This window comes from Elgaria multicarinata, chromosome 1 (assembly GCF_023053635.1).
Source record: "Elgaria multicarinata webbii isolate HBS135686 ecotype San Diego chromosome 1, rElgMul1.1.pri, whole genome shotgun sequence".
Lineage (NCBI taxonomy): Eukaryota > Metazoa > Chordata > Lepidosauria > Squamata > Anguidae > Elgaria > Elgaria multicarinata.
The window spans coordinates 173,918,665-173,941,311 of NC_086171.1; the positions used below are offsets into that span (position 1 = coordinate 173,918,665).

General features: G+C 39.3%; 1 protein-coding gene across 3 annotated transcripts in view; it reads right to left on the reverse strand.

Moving 5' to 3' along the window:
- ST7L (suppression of tumorigenicity 7 like) overlaps positions 1-22,647 on the reverse strand; it is a 54,172-nt gene that overhangs the window by 15,009 nt on the left and 16,516 nt on the right. For all 3 annotated transcript variants that reach the window (XM_063143254.1, XM_063143269.1, XM_063143261.1), the window contains 6 exons: positions 22,235-22,332; positions 21,333-21,447; positions 18,650-18,722; positions 16,582-16,684; positions 6,574-6,724; positions 3,749-3,841 (listed from right to left, as the gene is read on the reverse strand). In XM_063143254.1, coding sequence (XP_062999324.1) covers positions 3,749-3,841; positions 6,574-6,724; positions 16,582-16,684; positions 18,650-18,722; positions 21,333-21,447; positions 22,235-22,332 — 633 coding nt within the window. The remainder of the gene's footprint in view (positions 1-3,748; positions 3,842-6,573; positions 6,725-16,581; positions 16,685-18,649; positions 18,723-21,332; positions 21,448-22,234; positions 22,333-22,647) is intronic.

The following is a 22,647-nucleotide window of genomic DNA, read 5'->3' on the forward strand; positions in this document are numbered from 1 at the left end:
ACAACCGTTAACCATAGTGCCCACTGCCGCAGCTTGAGTTTTCAAAATGCAAAACATCAAGCCCTGTGGGCAAATTCAACCAGGGCGGCTTGCCATTACATGCGAACCAGATCGTGGATTACTATCAAAAGCCTAATTCAAGATTATGATCTCCTGCAGGAGAAGCCCTTTTTTTATATCATCTCAGAGGATGGCAACAAGGGAGAGGGCCTTTTCAGTGGTGGCCCCCCAATTATGGAATGATCTCCCTGACGAGGCTCGTCTGGTGCTAACACTGCTATTTTTTCGGAGCCAGGTCACAACTTTTCTCTTCTCCCAGGCATTTAACAGCATATGCTGAGTTTTTTAACTGACCCCAGAATAGTTGCTTTAAATAGATATTGCCTGTTTTTATGCTTTTTATGGTTTTGAATTTTGTATATTTGTTTTTAATGTTCACTGTTTTAAATTTTGTAAACCATCCAGAAAGCTTCGGCTATGGGGTAGTATATAAATGTAAATAATAATAATAATAATAATAATAATAATAACAATCATCATCATCATCATCTCATCAGTGATGCAGACAAATAATCCTTGAAGATCTATTATTAGGCGAAGGCTATATAAATGTGACAGCCATTGTGAAGGATTTTATAGACACACTTTTAAAAAGAGGTTGTTATTATTATTATTATTATTATTATTATTTATTTATTTATATAGCACCGTTAACGTACATGGTGCTGTACAGAGTAAAACAATAAATAGCAAGACCCTGCCGCATAGGCTTACATTCTAATAAAATCATAATAAAGCAATAAGGAGGGTAAGAGAATGCACCAAACAGGCAGTATAAAAGTCAGAACAATTCAAGTTTTAAAAGCTTTAGGAAAAAGAAAAGTTTTTAGCTGAGCTTTAAAAGCTGCGATTGAACTTGTAGTTCTCAAATGTTCTGGAAGAGCGTTCCAGGCGTAAGGGGCAGCCGAAGAAAATGGACGAAGCGGAGCAAGGGAAGTGGAGACCCTTGGGCAGGTGAGAAACATGGCATCAGAGGAGCGAAGAGCACGAGCGGGGCAATAGTGTGAGATGAGAGAGGAAAGATAGGAAGGAGCTAGACAGTGAAAAGCTTTGTAGGTCAACAGGAGAAGTTTATATTGGATTCTGAAGTGAATTGGAAGCCAATGAAGAGATTTCAGAAGTGGAGTTACATGGTCAGAGCGGCGAGCCAAGAAGATGATCTTAGCAGCAGAGTGGTGAACAGAAACCAACGGACTGATGTGAGAAGGAAGGCCAGTGAGAAGAAGGTTGCAGTAGTCCGACCGAGAAATAACCAATGCATGAACAAGAGTCTTGGCAGAAGAGACAGACAAAAATGATCGAATCCTGGCAATATTATACAAGAAAAAACGACAGGATTTAGCTACTGCCTCAATATGAGGAATAAAGGAGAGCGCGGAATCAAATATAAAGCCAAGACTAAGGTATCTTCAGCATATGTTTTCTGTGGTAGAACTTAAAGTGAAATAGTGATATATCTTTGGACATGCTCAAAACTGTTGCTGGGTTTTTAAAAACCAGGAGCAGCCATGAGCCTAAAGGCTCTCTTAAGAAGACGGACCCTCAAATTTGATCTTTTTAAGCTGTCAGGTGTTAGCATTAGACATTTCACAAAAAACACTGAGAGGGGGGCTATTTGCATTTTAAAAACCCATTAAACCTCAATTTATGATTGCAAATATGAAGCATTAGCAACAGAGATATTGAGCATGTTAGAGCTCCTTCAAATATTATACACATCCATTGCTGAAATGTGCTTCCACATAGAAAACCCCCCAAAACCAAATCTGGGGAGATCACTTCATGCATCAACTTCATTGATACTTATTTCACTTCATGTACTGCAACCTCCCCATGTGACATTCTATACACTGTTCCCATATTTTTTTTTCCTACAGGGAACTGCTTTCTATGTAGAAAATGTATAACATCAGAAGCAATCCTGAGCTGGTTAGAAGATCCTGAGCTGGTTAGAAGATTTAGTTGGTGTAAGTGAATGGCACCCTTTCTAGAGTGTCAGAAACTGTCACGCAAGTGTGATTCACTTTTATCTACTGAACAGGAGATGTTTTTGAGCAGATTTTTTTTCAACACTTAGTGTTAATTTCTGAAATTTCAGCTGACTTTACATATATATTAAAACATCTTAAGAGAGCTGAACAATTCCAATACTGCATAGGAAAGTACAAAAGAGAACAATAAAATACAACTAGCATAGGGTTTCATGCCAATCTATGTGTTTAGGCATACTAACTGCAGTCCTTCAGTAGGGTACATTTCCCAGTGTGGGTTGGTGATGAACACGTTGATCACCTTCCCTCACATTGTCCTGCCTACCCTCTGAGAGCAGCAGATGAAGTCCTCTTCGTGGTGCCTCAAGCATCAGTTATCCATAGGGCAACCACACTTGGAAGCAGGCCTTCACAGTAATACCTATTCTTTGGAACAGCCTCCCCTTGGACATAAGGTATGCACCAGCAATATTATCATTTTATTGCATGCTGAAACCTCATTTGTTTCAACACTAAAACAAATCATTGCTATTAATCATTGATATCATCACCATATTCTACCGCCACATTAGATATAGTATTTATTATTAATTGTTGTGGGTTTTCAATATTTTTATTGTGATATTTCGTATTATCTTATTTATATACTGCTTTGGATATTTTAAACATAAAGTGGAATAAAATGTTTTTTTAAATAAATAAATAAAAGTTTACAGTACACATGGACAGTCTTCAGTCAAGCTGTATAGATTGCTAACTAAGGGGTAAAGCAATTTCCCAATGATGTGGTACTGACTACAACGGCATGAAGTCCTATACCAACACCTAAGTATTGAGCAGTTTCTTTACAGTGGACATGGTCACAGGAGTACTGACCAAACTTGCAGTCCTTACAATTTAAAACTGCATTCAATATATCTTCCCAGAAAGAAATGTTCAGTCTGGCCTAGGAGTGGACAAACACAGCAATTTATAATGCACGTTCCTTCAAACAACCAGACAAGAAATCTGCTGTGCTGCTCCAGTCAAACAAGTAAGAACACCTGTCAGCCAAAATATGCTACACAACCAATTGGCAATATGTAAGCAATACAGGAACGAAATAAGACGGCAACAACACTTAACTCATTTTGGAAACATTAGAAAGAGAAATATTCCAAGTACCCATGTTCAAGTTATCTTTACAGCACAGAAGTCAAAAGAGCACAACTCCTTCCCATACTACAAGCTTTTGCGTCAGAAACTCCAAGCCATGTGGGAGAAGCACGAACTTTGATTCTTCCCTGTGTCAGTCTCTCACTCCTGGAAATTGAGGGAAACGCTGGCACGTGGAAGAGCCTCACCCTGAATTTCTCTCACAAGACCTGGGGTTTTGACATATTGTTTGCAGCACGGGAAGGAGCTGCACTGCAGCAACTCCCACACTACAAAGGCACAGTAAAAGGGGTTCTAATTTACTTTGCTGGATTAGGGCTGCCATTCCTAGCTGCAACCCTTATACAGGGCACAATCCTATGCATGTTTAGACAGAAAGAAATCCATGTTGACTGGGAAATGCTTTGAGTTGTGGGAGTTCTTTTCTGTCTAAGCTGGCAACGGATTGTGCCCTTGAAGGTACCTGCATGTACACAACAAAGGGAACAGACGTTCTGATTACCTGTAGAAGAAAAAGAAAGAGAAATTAAATAGTCACTTACTTGGTAATAACTCTCTGTCTGCTGTCTCTGTGCAGCTAGGATAGGGATAAAATAGATGGCCCTTTTCTAATGGGTATGGGATCATTCTAAATGCTAAGAAAGAGGGGGGAAATGGTCATTGACATCAAACCTATGCCAAACACATGTCATTTATCATATCTATGTATGTTATGTACAGCTTTTTGGACAGGTTGCTACTCAATCTAATAGACCAGTCTGCCCCACCCTGGCACCTTCCTGTTGTGTTGGACTACTACACTGAGCTTGTAATTCAAAACATCTGGTGGGGGTCAGGTTAGAGAAGGCTGTAATAAACTGTAGAGAGGTTAAAAGGACAAGAAGTTGTATCTACTTCTGTTCTTCTCTAGACAAGGATTGCCCAGCAGGGCTACAGAGATAGTCTCATCCCAAATTCAGCTGGACACAAGAGGGCATGGGAAATTGCATAGTCGCCACCATAACTAAAAATGACAGATTAGAAAACTGATAGTAAGAAAAGCCACTCACAAGTCTAGCTTCTTTCTTTTAAATAAAGCTGTGATCCTTTTTAAACAGGCACCAACCTTCCCTCCCCAAGAACCACTGATCTTCACTTCCTACAAATCATCCAGTCTCTCCTTCACAAACCAAGTGGGATATGTGTTTACAGGTGGTGACTTTCATTTTGCAAACATCCAGCTGACATCCAAACACAAGACGATTTCCAAGCCAGATTCAAAGTGTTGGCGCTGACCTTTCATGTTCTAAATGGCTTAGGGCCTGCCTTCATGGAAGTGCCTCCTTCCATAAGCTCCTTCCTGATTGTCAATAAAGTTTTTGGAGGCTCTTCTCCGGGTCCTGCCTACTCTGTAGTGCCCTCCCATCTGCAGAATGCCTATCTGAGTGAGATCCCCTGGCACTTTCTTTGTATATATTTCGATGCCAGGTTCAGACATTCCTCTTTAAACAGGCATTTGATCTTTAATCTGTCACTCTCATTATTAATTTTTACTGCTAGCGCCTCAATGTTTTAATTTTTTAATTATTTTAATGCTGACTAGTATATTATTTCAATACTTTTATTGTTGTGCATTATGTTATTTTTTATTGCTTTGTTTTATGTTTGTACACCACTCCGAGGGCATTTGCGAGTTGCGCAGTATAAAGATCTAATAAATAAATAAATACGAACTGAAAGTGATCCAAACAATATACAAGATGACTCCTCTGATATATTTAGTTTGAACACTTGTCACAATAGTGACATCCAAGTAGAAATGGATAGGAGCAATTTGATCCACAAAATGCCTTACAAATATGTCACAATGGGCTGTAGATGGTTTACCTCCTACGCAGCCAACTGGTGAACTAAACATCCAACTCCACTTAGAAAAGTTTTGTGGGATGGCTGGGTAAAAATGCAATGGTAGCTTACAATGAAGCTTTCTTTGATGCATGCTGTGGCAGAGACCACAGCAATTGGCTCTATGTGCAAAAGATCACATTTGGCCAGTATTTTGCCACTAGCATTCTAACACTTTTGCTTCTTGTATTGAGGAATGGGAAGGAAAATTGTGCCTGGAAATAGATGTCAATGTGGAAATAAATGTTAAGAGTCTGATTCCATAGATTGACTAGTTTATCTGCAGAGTGACCATCACCGGCAATCAGTAATTTCCCCATAAAGTTCTAGAAACACATAGGATCCTTCATGTTTCATGTGCCAAAAGCTCAGGCACTGACGTTTGTGCTGGACTTATTCTGGAGAACAAAATGGAGATCTCAGTCTCCAAAATTAGCTAGTTCTGCTTGAAAGAATGCAACAACTCCAAGATGAAACACAGCAGTTTGGACTGATTACTAGGTTTAACAATAAAGGGAAAATATGACTCACAAATTCAATGAAGACTTAGAAGTTTTATGGTGTCATCTTGTGTAAAAACAAGAGGGGTTTTTTATGTTTTTTGTTTTTAAAAGAAACGTGGGAGAGAGAATAGTAGTTTTATGTTCAACATGGAAATTTTTGAAGGAAAGGGACATTTTAAACCCTGATTTTGCTTAAAAGGAACAGAGAAAAACTTAAGAACAATAAAATGGCTAATATATCTATCTAACTTCCAAAATTATAATATGTATTTAAAAATACATGTATTAACTCCATATATTATATTCATGTTATCCTGGTCAGAAGCTTTTTTATAAAAGGATAAATCATATGTTTGTTCATGTATCAGAAAGTATTTATTGTAAAAAGATTGTCTCAGGAGTAAATTGCATGCACAGTTTTGTTAGGCAACTAGCAGTTTGCCATTTATGACCATGCAGGTTGATGCATCAGGTTTATTTGTGAATAAATAAGGTTAATGATCACTATCTATCCCTGTATGTATATTGTGTAGTAGTGTGCTTTGGGCACTCTGTAAACATTAGATTATTCATACTACTACCTTCCTTTTTTTGAATGTTCACCAGGTTAGACAGAGCTTACCTCCACTTCCACCCAAATCACAGGCTATAGTGCAATGGAGATAAAAACTTCCTGCCCTCAACTAGTATTTTCCATATCTATTCACCAGCCTTAGAACTTCTGCATATCTGCCAGAGGAAACACCTGAATATTGCAGGAAGATTCCAAGACCCATTCTATAAATGGTTGCAAGCTTCGCTGAGCTTAACTGTACCATGTATGAAATGAATGCAACTTTACTAGACGTGCAAACAGAACCTCAGTATTGAGCCAGGGCTGCTCCACAGATTAACTATGTCAACACAGGCACAAGGAGTTTAAAATGCTGACTACAAAACAAAGAGAATTTAGCTTATGCTACTGACAAAAGAATACTTACTGCCTTCCCATGTACAGTGCAACAGATTAAGGGCCCCTTCTATTCGCTTCCAGTGCTGAAGATGGAAGAAAGCATATGCCACTGCTTCACTGTCTCCACGTTTAAGAATATGCTCCGGCGGTAAAATTAAGCTTTTCATTTCTAGCAAGTACTGGAAGAAAACATGCAAAATGACATGAAATGCAAGTAGCTCTTTGTATACATGATCTCCCAAATACTTCAAAATTTGTTTCAGCTTGATTGGTATATTACATCAGAGAGATTTGGCAAATGCAAATTTGAGAAATTCCTCATGTATATGTGTACACATATATCACTGCATATCCCTTCAGGAAGGGAAATACTAAATCTTATTGTTAATATTTTATGAAAGCATTCAGATTTCAGACTTGTATGCAAAGTGGTTCCAAGAACACTAAGTAATTTCTGATCTAGACAGACTACAAGATAGCTATTTTCAGAAAATCAGCAAAAAATATTGGCCATATGATGCAATTACTATAATGCTAAATCCAATTTTCTTGGAGATATTTTTTCAAACAAAAATCTTCAGCAACAGAGCGCACTAGTCTAACAAATCATAATGAAAATTGCAATGATAGCCAGGGGTCAGGCAGCTCCTCACTTCAGCAAAAGCTATGAGAAGCTCTGGGGCTGTTTGCATGACATATCAGTCCACAGTGGGTTATTTGACCCATGGTTAAGCTGCAATGTGTGCGGCCATCGTTTTGAATATGCAACTCCCAGTGTGTATGGCTTATGTGAGAGTTAAACAATCCTCGCATAACCCATGTCTGTTTTAGGATTATGCAAAGGTTATTTAACCCTCATATAACCCACACTCACCGTGTTTGCACAACATGGCAAGCCCTGACCAGAGAGTGCGTATATGCAACTTGGGGCCTGTGGGCATCGTGTCATCCAAACCCAGTTATTGTATGCATACCAAACCATACTCTCAGCCTATTAGATTACATTCTCCTTCTTCCAGTGAGAATGTGTATAGATGCTGATAGTACATTTGGACTTGCTATTACTGCAAGTAGTGTAGTCCCAAAAGTTCATGCTGAGAAATGCGACAGAAGAAAATATCCTTGCAAAGCAATGAATTTGCAAATGTGTGCAGAGAATAACAGGATTAGAACAGCAGAAACAAATAGGCAACAATAAACTGGAGAATGATTCCCAAGAAGTGGAAGAGGATGCAATAGTGAGTCATGGCTATGTGCTTCAAGCATTTAGATGTAGCAACATGGTGCCTTCCAGATGATCTGGACTACAACTCCCATAATCTCTGACAATTGGACATGTTGGCTGGGGTTTATGGACGTTGCAGTCAAAACATCTGAAGGGCATCAGGTTGCTTACATCTATCTGCTTGAGGTGTAGAACCCACAGTTGACCTGATAAGATAAATTGCCTTCTGAATCACCTTCTGCTCTACTGCAAAACTAATCACCAAAGACAAAGTACTGGACCAGAATTATCCTTTATCTTCATGTGACAACTTTCTCTTACAACTCCCAAATACTTAGGCACTAGTGTCATTCACAAAGCAGTACATTCTCTACCCCTTACACAAAATACATATGTTTGTTTTGGATATTCTTGTTAAACAATAAATATCTACCCAGTCTTGAAAGTCATGCATATATATGCATACTTATAGGAATCCACAACTTTAAAAAGACCATTTAAAAAATGTCTGAAAATTTATAAACATTGAGTAGTTTTCAAGAATTTGCTTATGAATTGGCCTGTTCCACTCAATAATGGGCAAAATTAATCCTATCTTTGATCGCTGTAGCCAATAATTACATCAGTTCTTCCCCAAACTGGAAGAATGCAACCAGCTTGCTGATTTATTTCAGCAGATGCCACAAACCATGAGCTTATTTACTAATCCAGTTTAGGGGACTTAACTTTTCCCATTCAGATTCTTGAAGGAATGTAGCCAAGGTTGTGCCCTGGTCAAATAAAGTGCATTTACTGCCTGGCTAGGTTCTTCTCTTAGTGTCTTGAGGCTACTTCTGGGAGGGCAATATTCTTACTAATCCCATTTAATCCTCTTTGACAATTTTTTTTTTTAACACAGTAAGGGATCACTCGCACAGGGCCGTTGTGGGAAAATGGTCTCAAATATCTGACCTCTGACATGACTCCTCATGGTGTCTGCAATTAGTAGTTTGGTGTTGAGCTAGATTTCATAAATAAGAGAAGAAGAAAGTCGCAACAATGGTCAAGCCTGGACTAATTTAATGTCTCAGCCTGTAGAATCATTGATTGTGAACACTCCAGCTCAAGGGTTAAAGTCTACCTGTCTTTCTATATTATGCCATGTAGACATGGAGAATAAATAAGTGGAAATTGCAGGAAAATAGGTAGTTCTAAAGTTTTTGTTTAGCTATTTACTTTCAGACAGGAAAAATAGGTTTAGACTTTAATGTGAAAGATACTTTAGTTGTGAAATCTCTCCTCCACCCAGTTCCAGTGGTCCTGTTACCTCTTACTAACTACATTAATATTTGCTCTCACCTTTAGCACTTTTATCTAAATGTGTCCGAATTGAGATATATTAAGAAGTGCATCCTTTGAGGCATTCTCATTAATTTGGTGGATTTCATTTCCAGCTAGGCATAGTACTTGATGAAAGGAGATTCTGAATCCAAGATCAGCTTCCCTCTACCTCAAAACCACCAGTAATCTCTTATTAAGATGTAAGGAAAACTTCACTGACTCCCCAGCTGCTATTTTATATGCACACTACCTGGGAATATGATCCATTCAACTCATAGGCTGGCATGCGTAGGCTGACACTTTCAGTTTTCTACGCTTTCTCCTTTAAAAATTTAGTTTTGGCTAAGATTATTTTCAGGTCTTGATACTGGAAGAGTAAATATATGTCTAAAATAAATAGATGTTACATTGATATATAATTGTTAGATTAAACACGCATTACCTGGAAATTCTTCTCAGGTAGCATGTGTGTGCAACAACAAAATGCAGCAACTGGTCAAGTTAATCACAAGTATTTTAAAGCATTGTACACAATATTTGCTAGAACTGGACTCTTTTCCTTAATCTAAAGAAACTGTATCTAATACAGCTGGCATACCATTCTCCCTAGTTGCTCGTCAGCTGTAAGTTGCACTAATACAAATAATGAAATCTGAAAGAAAGCATTACCAGAAAAGAAAGTAGAATTATTGATAACATGATGCACTAATTGTCTTGACAACATGTGAAGCTAGTCAGTGCTACACAAAAAGACAGCACAAACTCCTTAAAGACACAGGAGTTCTAAAGCAATTGAAGAGACACCTAACTCTTAGATAATGATAATACATCATAATCTTCTTCCCCTAAAGGCAGAGGCTGAAGAAAAATCTGTCTGAGACTGTCTGAAATGAACTTGCTGTGCTCTTGATCAGTCATGCAGGCAAGCAGCAAATTCTCTCAGCAATTAGCTCTCTCAGTGCACATTCTATCAGACTGGACAGGCAGACAGAAGACTGGATGGATAAATTCAGACCTTCAAGGCAAGAACCATTTGGACGCCCTGATTATCAGAGGAGGATTAGGTCCAGGGATAAGCCATCCTTCCACTATCAAGACGGCAAGGGCCATATATCATCAGTGTCAGGAATGTGTAGAGCTTGTTGAGGTTCCAATTATATGCATTCATTTAGAGAGAAGCTGGATGGGGGAGGAAGTTTCTCATCCTGGCTCACTGCATTGGGTGATAGAGATTTTACTGGAGTAATAGGAAGGCTTTAACTGTTACATATTATGACTAAAGAAAAGACAAGGGAATAAAATGCTTTTAAAAGCTATCTTGCAAACACAGTCAGATAGGGGTGGCAGTAGAAATTAGACAGACAATGACATCAGCTTACAAATCTTTGTATCTCCAGGTAGCCCATTTAACCGACCTCACAGATGTTTCAAACTTACTTTTAAGTTAGTAACTTTTGCCTTGCAAAGTGAGACTTGTATATTAGCAAAGTCAGTGGAATAAACCTAAGTGTTCTAAATATCATCACAATAAGAAAAAAAATAGTTAAAGCACAATTCTTTAGGTATTAGGAACAGTTGACTTTACTACTACAATGAGCATATCAGTTGAAATATCTATATATCTATATCTATATATTGCGCTACAGAGGACAGGGAAGCATTTGCACAAGTGGTATCTTAAAGTTAAAGTGCTAAAAATCCCACCACCGGATTTCTCCCCTTCTCCCTCAACGGCCCCACTCCCACTCAGCAAGGTCATCAACTCTCAGGGGAGCATTTTTGGGAGAAACACTGATATACACTAAATACTAGGGGTGTGCTCTCCGCCCCAGAATTATCTGGTAACCGCAAACATCCACAGAGCATTCAATCTTCCAGAGGGGGAATTGGCCGCTTCCAAACCCATCAAATAATATCAGAGTGGAGATGGGCCCAATTGGAGCTCCTAATGTCTCTGAAATCATCCTACCATTTTGTGTGTGTGGTGTGTCTAACTGAAAACCTCCCAATAAGGAACATCGGGTGATGGGTGGGGTAGTTTTGATAACTGATATTGACATCTGTGGCTAGCCAATTAGGAACTGCTACAGTGCTCTCCCTCCCTGTTCTGTTCTCCTTCAATCACAGTGTTTGGGAGAGAGAATGCCAATTAGTGAGGTTAGGGGGCATTAGTTTGCAAAGTGAGATTTAGAGGAGAGAGAGAGAGAATGAGAATCTACTAGGTCTGGTTGCACATTTCTGCTCGGACTGATAGAAGTCAGCCACAGTGTGAAAGTGCTGTTGGGCGGAGTAAGCTTCTAGAGTCAGGCAGGCTGTTTTTCAGTTAAACTATTACTCTTATTAGCTGACTGGGCTTCCAATGCGGGGGGGGGGAGGGGTTGTCGTCATCGTCGTCCTCCTGATCACACGTAGCCTCCTATGGGGAAGCTGTTGTTGCCTTGACTCGACTCACTCCAATTCCCAACCGACAGTGGGGGAGGGATACCTCCTCCTCCTCCTCATCCTGCAAGCTTCTTGTCCGCTCTGAGGATGGGCAAGCTGTGTGCTGCTGTTGTGGCATTTTATTCATATGTATTTACTTAATTATTATTGTGCTAAGCGCTTCCCGCTGCTTTGTTTCTCTCTCCCTCGCCATACAGATCAAGCCACGAGAGGTGCCTGAGAGGACATTTGAGTTTGGACTTTAAACATTCCCTATAAATCACTGCATGCAAGGATCTGCTCTACAGTAGGCATGCCTAAAGCCCTCTTTAAAAGCTGTCATGGTGCCAATTTTCATGTGTTTATCTTTAAAACTGAGGAAGCTAGGAGCATTTCTGTTAATTCCCATTGATAAGAATGTACCAGTTACCTGAAAATGGAGTGTTTTTCATTGAACTATCCAGCACAGCGGAAAGAGGGACCTGCTCTGAAAATCGGGGTGGAGAAATGCCTCTATGGAGCTCTGGGTTGAATTTTAAAGCTGAGAAGACCCAGTTTGCACACCCCTACTAAATACCAGCATGCCTAGTAGCCACATAATGCCTATATCTCAGAATGATGTCCATAAGTGTTATGCATATTTCCCCTATACAGAGAAAGGGCAAAAATAATCCTGAGCCTTGCAAGATGAAACAGCTACAGAAGTTCAGAAAGGACAAAATCGGTTCTATCTAAAGACAAAAGGCTACTTTTCACATGTGTGGGGTTCAACTTTGTTATCAGCATTTACAATTATTCTGCCAAGATTGCAATAGAACATACCCAAACTATGTCTATACATTCAGAACATTCAATTCCTCCCCTTTCAAACTATTTTGGCAACATACCCAAACTATGTCTATACATTCAGAACATTCAATTCCTCCCCTTTCAAACTTTTAATCCAAACTTTATGGCAGCAGTAATGTAGATCAGTAAACGTTTCTACATAGTCAGGGCTCCACTTCTGCTCCCACTTAGGCAGGGATTTACACCATGCAATTTGACCAATATCACCCAACCCCAGTGCACTGATTACAAGTGGTTATGGCAGCCATATTGACAGCCAATCATGCAGAAGAATTTTATAACAGCAACCACACAGCTACAGTGATGTGTGAATCAAACCTAATAGGCTGAATCTGTTTATAGATTTCTTTTAATGTAGGGTATTTTTGTAAGTTACTTTTAGAGCTTTAAGTGGTGCCCTCCAGCTGTCTTGGACTGCAACTCCCAGCATCCCTGACCATTGACCATGCTGACAGGGACTAATGGGAGTTGAAGTCCAAAAGTTTTTAGGAGGGCCCTCGTTTGGGGAAAGCTCCTTAAGACAGACTAATATAAATGTAGAAATAGGAACAACTAAAATATTTAAGCAAGAAGTTCAGAGTGTTGAGAATTTTTCTTCATCTCTTGGTCTTAAAATTGCCCAGCTTTGCTGGGAGAACATCCTACAAAAATCAGAATAGGAACAAACTATATTTTAAAGCTCTTCAATTATATTCATGGTAGCAACACAGTCCTTTACCATTAAAGGGAGCATCAAATGTCTCATACCATTTCCAGAGGAAAACATTTTCTCAAGAATAGAATAGCTCCCAGAACTTTTCAAAAGAATGTCTATTTTTTTATTTTATTTTTTGGGGGAAATCAAATCGCATTTCTATACTACAGCTAAGACATAATACCACTGTTAACCACATTTGAAAAAGTTCAGCATCTCCACCTTATTGATCCTTCTAAAGAAATTTATGAGGCACTCATTCCCATAACTTCATAATATCAAACTTTATTGTGCATTTCGTACAAGGATAGCACATTACATCCACACCTGTGTGCGTTTCATTTTGCAACTAATTGTCAGCTTTATAGAAATGATTTACATAGTAAATTATTATAGTCACGCAAACACAAGAGCTTTTCCCAACAGAAGTCAGCATGCAAGTACTTCTCTGTCAGGTAGATTTAGGACAGGTAGTTGCCCTGCAGAAGCACTTCAGATAATTTCCACACAGCGTTTCTTCATGCAGAAGAATCAGCTGACATACTTGAGATTGACAACTGGCCTTTAGCTCCAATTCTTTTTAGAGGAGGAAGGACAAGACTAGAATAATGCCTCCCAGAGGAACAGTTTTAAATAAAGCCTCAGTGTCCTTCCTTGGAACTACCCATAATTACAAACAAAAGGATGGAACTAAAACACTAACTCAAATATCATTTCGAGAACCCATCTGTTTCTTATTGTCTGACTTATCTGATGCATCTAGTTTTCAACTGGATGAAATCCTACATTTCAGCCATTTAGAGAAAGCTTTCACTTCCTATTAAACAAAGTAACTGGTCCATTAGCAATTACACTCTTTGGGGGGGGGGGAGAAAAGAGTTTATAAAAGCATGCAAAAAACAAGTTCTTCCCTAGAGAAGTTATTTTAACTTATTTCTATGTACAATATGCTATAGCTCTGACTGCCGACTGTTGAAGTTGTCCAAAATAATGCTGATAGGATCATTTTTCCCAGCTAGTGGTTTTGTTCTCATGGTTCTCAAAGTGGTAGGTGGGTCTCCCTAGGGAGATGAGCAATTGCTAGGAGTGTTTGCTGTGCTGTACCCTTTCATTCCCCCCCGCCAGCCGTCAGTTATTTTTTTATCCTGAATTATGTACATAGTATCAGCTTGCCTCATATTCACATGGAAGTTAATGGATAGCCCCATAGGTTACATGGCTTGGGACCCCAACACGTCAAGGTCTGCCTCTCTCCATATGAACCTGCCCAGTCCCTGAAGTTAGCTTTAGAGGGGGTATACAGCTTCTCTGCGTATCCCCTTCAGGATAAGCACAGTTCGGGAACAGCCTTTTGTGTGTGTGATAGCCCCATGTTTATGGAATGTTCTCCCGGAAGAAGCACATCTGGTACTGACCATGTCATCTTTTTGGCACCAGGCAAAGTCCTCCTTATTTCCCCAGGCATCTGGACATTAGTTATGGCCTAATTGTTGTGGGCTGCTTATGTGATGTTCATTCTAGGCGGAAGTAGATTTTGTATATTGGTGAATGACCACTTTTCATATTGTATTGTTTTAAATTATGTTTTTATGACATTTAGTTTTGTTTCTGGTATTGTGCTAATTACGATTTCCATTGTTTTTCCCCGCCCAAACTCCCATTATATTAATCATGGATTTTTTGTATTGTGTGTGTAAGTCACTTTGAGACAGCTTTTTGTGGTGAGAAGGAATCATCATCATCAGCAGCAGCAGCAGCAGCAGCAGCATTCTCGCTCATTTTAACTGGCTAGGGATTTACAGTTAAACAGAGCATCCCTCTGTGTTTCCTAGGAATATTTTTCTGGGATCCATGTTGAAAAGGGACCTGAAGTGACTCCTTGAGCTCATACTGCACCAGGCTTTGATAACGTGCCACCAGCCAAACCACTACCTTCAATATTCCTTAGTTATTTGAACAACAATTTAGTATATGGAGATCATTATGATAAAGCTGAAGAATCAGTCAACATGGCTCTGCCAAGAGGAAGACAAGATAATGTTCTAGCACAACATCCTAACTTGGGATCCTTGAGAATACCATCAGGGCAGACACGGGTTACTTGATGAGGCTACCATATCAACATATTTTGTGTATGAATGAATGACAGAGATGGAAGACCCTGGCTGGGAAAGCAGTGTGGAATCAGTTAGCAGGAACTTCCCCCAAAACAATCTTGATAAGCCAATCTTATCAACTCAGGAGCTCAAAAGCAGCCAACACAAAGCTTGGTAGCACGAGACAGAAATGACTTATATATTCCTATGTTGATCTATAAGACACTTTTCCAGCAAAAAGCATGACTTTTATTACTCTGGTTTACAAATAGAGCAATAAAACCATACAACAATCTCAATACAGCTTTAAAACAAATACAATCTGATATAAATATCACCAGCAACTCAGAAATAAAGGATAATGTGTTCAAAAACTCCCATTCACAAAAGCTTTTGCCATAATCAATTTGTTAATCCTTAAGGTGCCACAAGACTTCATTATTTTTGCTGAAACAGACTAACATGGCTTTCTCTGGGGAAAATGAGTTTTCTAGTATCCTAGAAACAAATGCACACAATAGAAAGGTTATAACAGGACTATGAATGAAATGCCCTGTTGCTAGTTGAGGACTGAAACAGCAGTAGCACTTTGACCAATGAATTTGCCAACAGATTTTTTGTTCTAGGACATTCATATATGAAATGGTATTCTCGACCCAGGCTATTTTAGGTGATAAAGATCAAAGGAGCAAAACAAAAACAAGAGAGAGAGGCAGCTGGACAACCACCTGTCAGGGATGCTTTGAGATGGATTCCTCCATGGAGCAGGGGTTTGGACTTGATGGCTTTATCCAACTCTACTATTCTATGATTTTAGGATGCATTTGGAACATTTATCACCCAATGCATTTTGAGTTGGAAGGTTCTTCTTCATGGGCAAAAATAAGCATGCTAATTAACATATTAGTACAGGAGTTGGCATCACAGTAGTTCTGCTTTAAGAAGATATTGGTGGTGGTGGTGGTGGTAATGTGTTTCCAAACCCACATTTGTCTGAAGTAACATGAATGCATGGGGTGGAGAAGGCATTTGAAAAGGAAAATTAATACAAGGGCAATTCTAACAATTCACATTTAAATTGCATATGCAAATGTATACCCTGTTGGTTTCACTATGGTTGAACTTACTTTTTACACTCAGTTTGAGAGCCCAGTTTGAGAGCTCTCAGTTTGAGAGCCCATTTTGAAGGGAGGGACTAAAATTGCTGGGGAGGATTTGCCCTCTCTCACCCACTACTTCTCTCCTGCAAGTCCTTGCCACCACATTCGCCTCACAAGACAAAAACAGCGTTAGGAATCCTGCGTTTTCTGAGTCATAATGTGTAGTTCCATCCTCAATATGGCATATGTAGAGAAGTGTTCAAAAGAAGCATCTCAAATTCAAGCACAAGTAACTATTTTAGTCTGCTGGGGTAACAAATACAAATCTTACCTTTGGAACATGAGGGTTAAATTCAACTGCTCTGTGTATTGCCTCTACAGCATTAATCTCTGCTGTGCTAAGCCCTCTTCTAGAGGCTGTTTCTGGAGAGAACCTGCAGCAACATCCAAAAGGTGGTTAAGTTACTAAAATTGAGAAAAACAAAAGCCTCTTAAAAAGTAAAACAATCGGAAAGAAAATGCAGGAGCAAAAGCTGAAATTAGCTGGGTCAATATACTGAGGCAGCAAGAGCTGAATAAAACAAAGCACTGAACGCTACATTAAGTGTTCATCGCTTTATATATAAATCCGAACTGGGCTATCAAGAAAAGCTATATCGAGGCTAATCTTTGAAGCAAGGCAGGAATTCATCTTCCATATACTGTGGTCAGCTATTTAACTGAATGTGCTGAAAGTGTAGATCATTGAAAACTCAGAAGATTGTTTCATCTAAAGTTTAAAGGCGAAGGACAACCAAATGTCCCTACCCATCTTGGAGAATAGCTTGGACAACTTATTTATGTATTTATTTGATTTGTACTCCACCTTTCTACCAAAAAAGGCACTCAAGGCAGCTTACAGTCACTAATAAAACTTGATTTATTTATTTTTTTAAAAAAACAATACCTTAAAACAACACGATGACAGCAATGGAGTAAAAACAGCATCTAGCTCAATAGACTCAGTTACACACTAAAGGCCCACTGGAAGAAAGCAATCTTTGACTACTGTCAGAAGGTTATCAGAGAGGGAAGGAAGCTAGCCTCCCTCAGCAAGAAGTTCCGTCACTTGGGAGTGGCCACGAAGGAGGCTCTCTTTCATGTTGCCACCAAATGCACCTCTAAAGGTGGTGGCCTTGAAAGAAGGACCTCTCTCAAAGATCTTAAGAACCAAGCAGGTTCTTAAGGAGATAGGAGAAGGCAATCTTTCAGATACCTGGTCCCAAGCTGTATAGGGCTTCATAGGTGATAGCTAGCATTTTGAAATCTGCCCAGAAACAGACTGGTAGCCACTGAAGCTGTTTTAGCAAGGAGTCTCGTGTTCCCTGTAACCAGCCCCAGTCAACAGTCTGGCTACAGTATTCTGGACCAGATGAAATTCTTGAACAGTTTTTGAAGGCTACGTCATTTACAGTAGTCCAAACAGGATGTAATTTAAGCATGTGTGATTGTGGCCATATCAGAAGTCTCTAGGAATGGGCACAGTTGACACACTAGGCTCAGCTGTGCAAACAAACACATTCCCTGGCCACCGCCGAAACCTGGGTGTCCATGTTTAAGGCTGAGTCCAGAGGTACACCAAATTGTGAGCCTGAGTCTTCAGGGCAAGTGTAATCCAGCATAGTTGAATCCCTATTCCCTGGTATGTCTTTTGACCAACCAGGAACATCTTCATATTGTCTGGGTTACGCTCAATTCACACAAAACAGCACTCAAATATTGGTTGTTTTGAATTGAACCCATACTGCTTCTACTTCATATAATGTGATCACATGCAGCAGCTTGCCACATATCTCCCCACATCCTGCCCCAATAGAGAGTTGTTTTTGTGCTACAACAAAGTTCAATTGCCAGTTTGTAGCACCATGGAGAAGATAATGAGAAACAGCTTGTCATATGTAGCAGCCGCTGCACAGATGCACTTGTAAATGGCCTCCATGAAATTAATATTTTGCTGTTCAAGAGAAGCAGAAAGAAGACAGAAGTCAAATGATGATTAGCTTTGCCTTGGCATCAACCAGGAAGCAAGCCTATCATGAACTTTCAATGCACATGGCAATGAAGTGGACACATGGTTGCTTAACTGCACATCAAGAACTCTGGCAAGCATGAGATGAATTGTGCATTACCCATCTCATAACTCACTGAGCACTGGCCAGGATTTGGGTGTACAATGAGTCAGATTACCACATTACTTTGCATATAAAGCTCACACCCAAAGTACCGTATCAGCTGGCTTATATTGAACAATCTTGCTTTTAGAGTTTTGAGAACTCTATTATGATGAGCTTTTAACCCAGTGTACTATAAACAGGTTGTTTTGGTACTGCACTAATGTCTGATTCAAATATTTCACTTACCTATCTGAAACCGCTCTGGCCTTTAAGAGTGCTGCTGTGTAACATATTGCTGCTGATTTTGGAAGGCTGATATCTATGGAACAATAAATGGTTGTCTTTAGATCCTAAAGTGAGAAACATTTCAAAAATCACTCCCTTGGAAAAGAGCCATTTGCACTAGGGATTAGCTATATAGTAGATATTTCTGGAACTAAAGTTCAAAGGGGACATTTTCAGCTCATATGGTTTGCACAACAGTTCTATGTTTGTAAAAAAAACAAATTGTCAGCAAGAAATCACAGCATAAAACAACCATGATCCAAACATGGTTTATTTCAAACTAACACTGCAATCCTATACACATTAACCCAGGTATAACTACTCACCGCACAACAATCTCACTTCTTTTTTCGTTATCACCATCCCCACAATTTCCAGCAAAGTTAATCTCCTGTCCTCTACTTCCCTTCTCTAGCACCTCTCTCTCTCTCTCCTCCCACTTCCTTGACCAGAATGCTCCAATACGCAAATTTAGCAAATTCCATAGTGGTTTGCCACCGAAATTCAGAAACAAAACACCTATTTTTTTGCCGCCAACAAATTCAATGAGGCAGTGGCAAGAGGAGTGCAGCCCTTAGGGTAGGCAGAGGGAACACACGCACACAAGTGACTCCTGAACCTCCCAGAGATGCCCACCCGAGTTAAAGGCTAATTCTCATCACACTTGCCAGCGAGTAGCAGCACATTTGTCACTGCAAGACTGGAGAAAAAAATTGTGGATTCTTGGCATCAATGTATACACCAACGCTTAACATCAATGCATGTCTATGTTTTTCCTTAGATAAAACAAAATATAAGCAGCTATGATATATATTGGATCAAAGCAATGGCTCCATCAAGCTCAGATCCAGACTGTCCATCTGAACTAGAGCAACTTTTCAGGGTCTTAGCTGGAGTTGGGAGATACCAAATCTGGGACTTTATATATGAATAGCTCATGCAAGCATACTGTTCAGACAGGAAACTCTTTTTAAAAGGTCAAATTTTTAAAAAATGAACAAAAAGTGTATTTCAGGAAATTATATAAATCTAATACAAGGCCATATATGTCCTGAGGCCTAAACATTTCATAGAATCATAGAACAGCACAGTTGGAAGGGCCTACAAGGCCATTGAGTCCAACCCCCTGCTTAATGCAGGGATCCACCCTAAAGCATCCCTGACAGATGGTCGTCCAGCTGCCTCTTGAATGACTCTAGTGTGGGAGAGCCCACAACCTCCCTATTGTAATTCTTCAATAAAATATAATGCAACAATCAAGTCTCAACATGCACCACTAAGCTATGGTTTAGCATTATGTGAATGAGACTTGGGCTTACCCTCCTCTGGGCTGGCCTCCAGGGAGATATTGGAAGCTTTTGCTTTCATTTTTAATTAATCACAGTTTAGAGTTCTGTCTGAATCTTTAGTTACTTAACTATGGTTTTACTAAAACATGCCAACTTTAAACTATGTTTTGTGAAGTTGGTTTGTTTCAATAAACCATTGTTATGTTTAATCACAGTTTAGGGTTTGATGTAATGTTAAGCTGCAGTTAACTGAAAACAAAAGCAAAATCTTCCCGTTTCCTATTCACAGCTGCGCCACAGAAGGAGAGAGGGGGTAGTTGATGAACTCAAAGCTCCTTCATATAACACTAAACTATAGTTTAAAATTACCACCAAACCAGGTGACTCTCTAGACTCTATCTTGTATAAATAGCTAAGGATTCTTATTCCAAATACTGTCTCCTGGGCTTGCCTACCATGTAACAAACAAGCCAAATGTCTGGCAAAGAGCATACCCGTTCAGATAACAATGCTAAACCATGCTGCTTAACCACAAAATGGTTAACGGAATGCATAATGCATTCCATTAACCATTTTGTGGTTAAGCAGCATGGTTTAGCATGTTGTCTGAACGGGGCCATAGAATAGATTTCCCAATCTCTTCCCTCTAGCCTATGGTTCTAACATTGTCCTAACTATTCCAAATGCATTAGAAACTCCTTTATATACTTTCTGAATTCAGAATCTCCTCCCCCCAATGTGTGCACGCACACACAAACACACACAGCATCACTCAACCACTTACACTATCTTAACTAACTGATGAAATAAATCAGGTATAGGGAAGGATTCCATTTCACTACAATTACCATAAAAACAGAAGATATGGAGCATTAATTTGTGACTGAAAAAGAAAACTTGAAAAGTGCAAGCAGCATCTGATGAAGTCTTAGAAGCCAAAACTGTAAAACATTTCCAATTATAGTACTTAATTATCTGTTGTGTTTCAAGGTACGCTGGTGAGAAGCTATTAAGGGTGGAACTTGACTGGGGAAAAAGAGGAAGAATTGCTACAAGAACTTATTTAGTTCATCTTTCAAACGGAATTTAAGAAATAAATTTGGCATTGGACATAAACAGCATTATGGTTCTTTGATCTGAAATTCTTTGCACAGAGAACTTTGAAAATAGTAAATAAAAATTAGTCATTAATTGATCAATAATTACAGATCAGTGCAACTGTACCACCTCCAAAATTGCTGTTAATAGCCCAACATCACAGCAGCCTAGGATCACAACACAAGATGGTCAGTTATTCCAGGTCTCATTAAAGCAGAACTAGCATGTAACACACAATAGCATTTATACATTCTTACCATCATACTTTGCTAGAACTGCTTGGACATCAGCATAAGCCTGTAGTTCCAGAAGTCCTTCTAAAAGGTTTTCATGGATGTTCAATACACTTAGTAGAGGAAATTCTTTCATTAACTATAAAAATATTGGAGGTGGGGAAAATAATAAATTTGGTTACACAAATTATTGTCTTGGAGCTTAATTTTACATATGTAATAATAATGTTTACTCTTTTGGGGGTGTACTATTTGCAGTGAAAGCTAACAGATGTAGAGCAAAGTTTTTAGATACTATTGGTGTGTGTTGTTATAAAGATTCAGAGATATAAATGAAATGTCATTGAGAAGCAATTAAAGGTTTCTGTATGTCCACTGTGCTCCCATCTTACTATCCTTTCAGTAATGCATGTTACGTATTTGATAGCTCTGTAATTTTTAAACATATGTAATTATTATCATATGTAGTATAGCAAAATGTCAAGTTTGTATGTGTTGCAATGATCTGTGGATTGAGCAATAAACGTATTGTTGTTGTTTACTCTTTTGGGTACCAACGCTTATAAGAGTAACTACATAGATAATGCACACTAACCCACTGAATTCAATGAGTTTTACTCCCTGATACGTATGCCTAGGGTTATAGTCTTTGGACCAGTATCCAATGTAGCTGCTCCATCTCCAGTGGTTCCATTGCGCTCGCGGAAGCAACTGCTTGTGCAAGGATGTTGTGCTTCTAAAAGTAACTCCAGAAACTCCTGTTTCTGGATCGGGACAGGTTAGTGAAGCTCCTTTATGAAAGCTCCATTGACATAGCCCATTCACATTCCTTGAAAATCTCTGATAAGTTACTGTCTATGGGGATTAGGCTGAGAAAAGAACAACATTACCAAAAAGAAGCTGAGTTACATTTCTAAATTACTTACATCTCTCATCATTTTTACTGCTTCTTTAATCCTTCCAAGTTTCCTTGCACACATAGCTAGTCTTCTTTTCACATAAACCAGCACATTGGTGTCTCTTCCTGGAGAAAAAAGTTATATGAAATACAGTTATATCAAATATAAAACGTCATACTTTTTTCCAATTTAGTAGGGTAGTGCACAGCGCCTCCGTCTTGCCTTGGAAGCTGTTTTGGAGCCTCCAAAATGGCCCCGATTTGACTCGGATTCATGGCCGGCTTCGCACCAGCTTTTTTGCATGGGCGAGAAGGCTGGTAGAGCAGCACACCTCTGAATTGGCCGAATGCACCTTGAGGAATTCAGTGCCGATCTGCTTAGACCTCAGGGTGCCTTGGCCAACCTGGAACTGGCTCGAATTTGGCCTGCCTCAGCTCAGG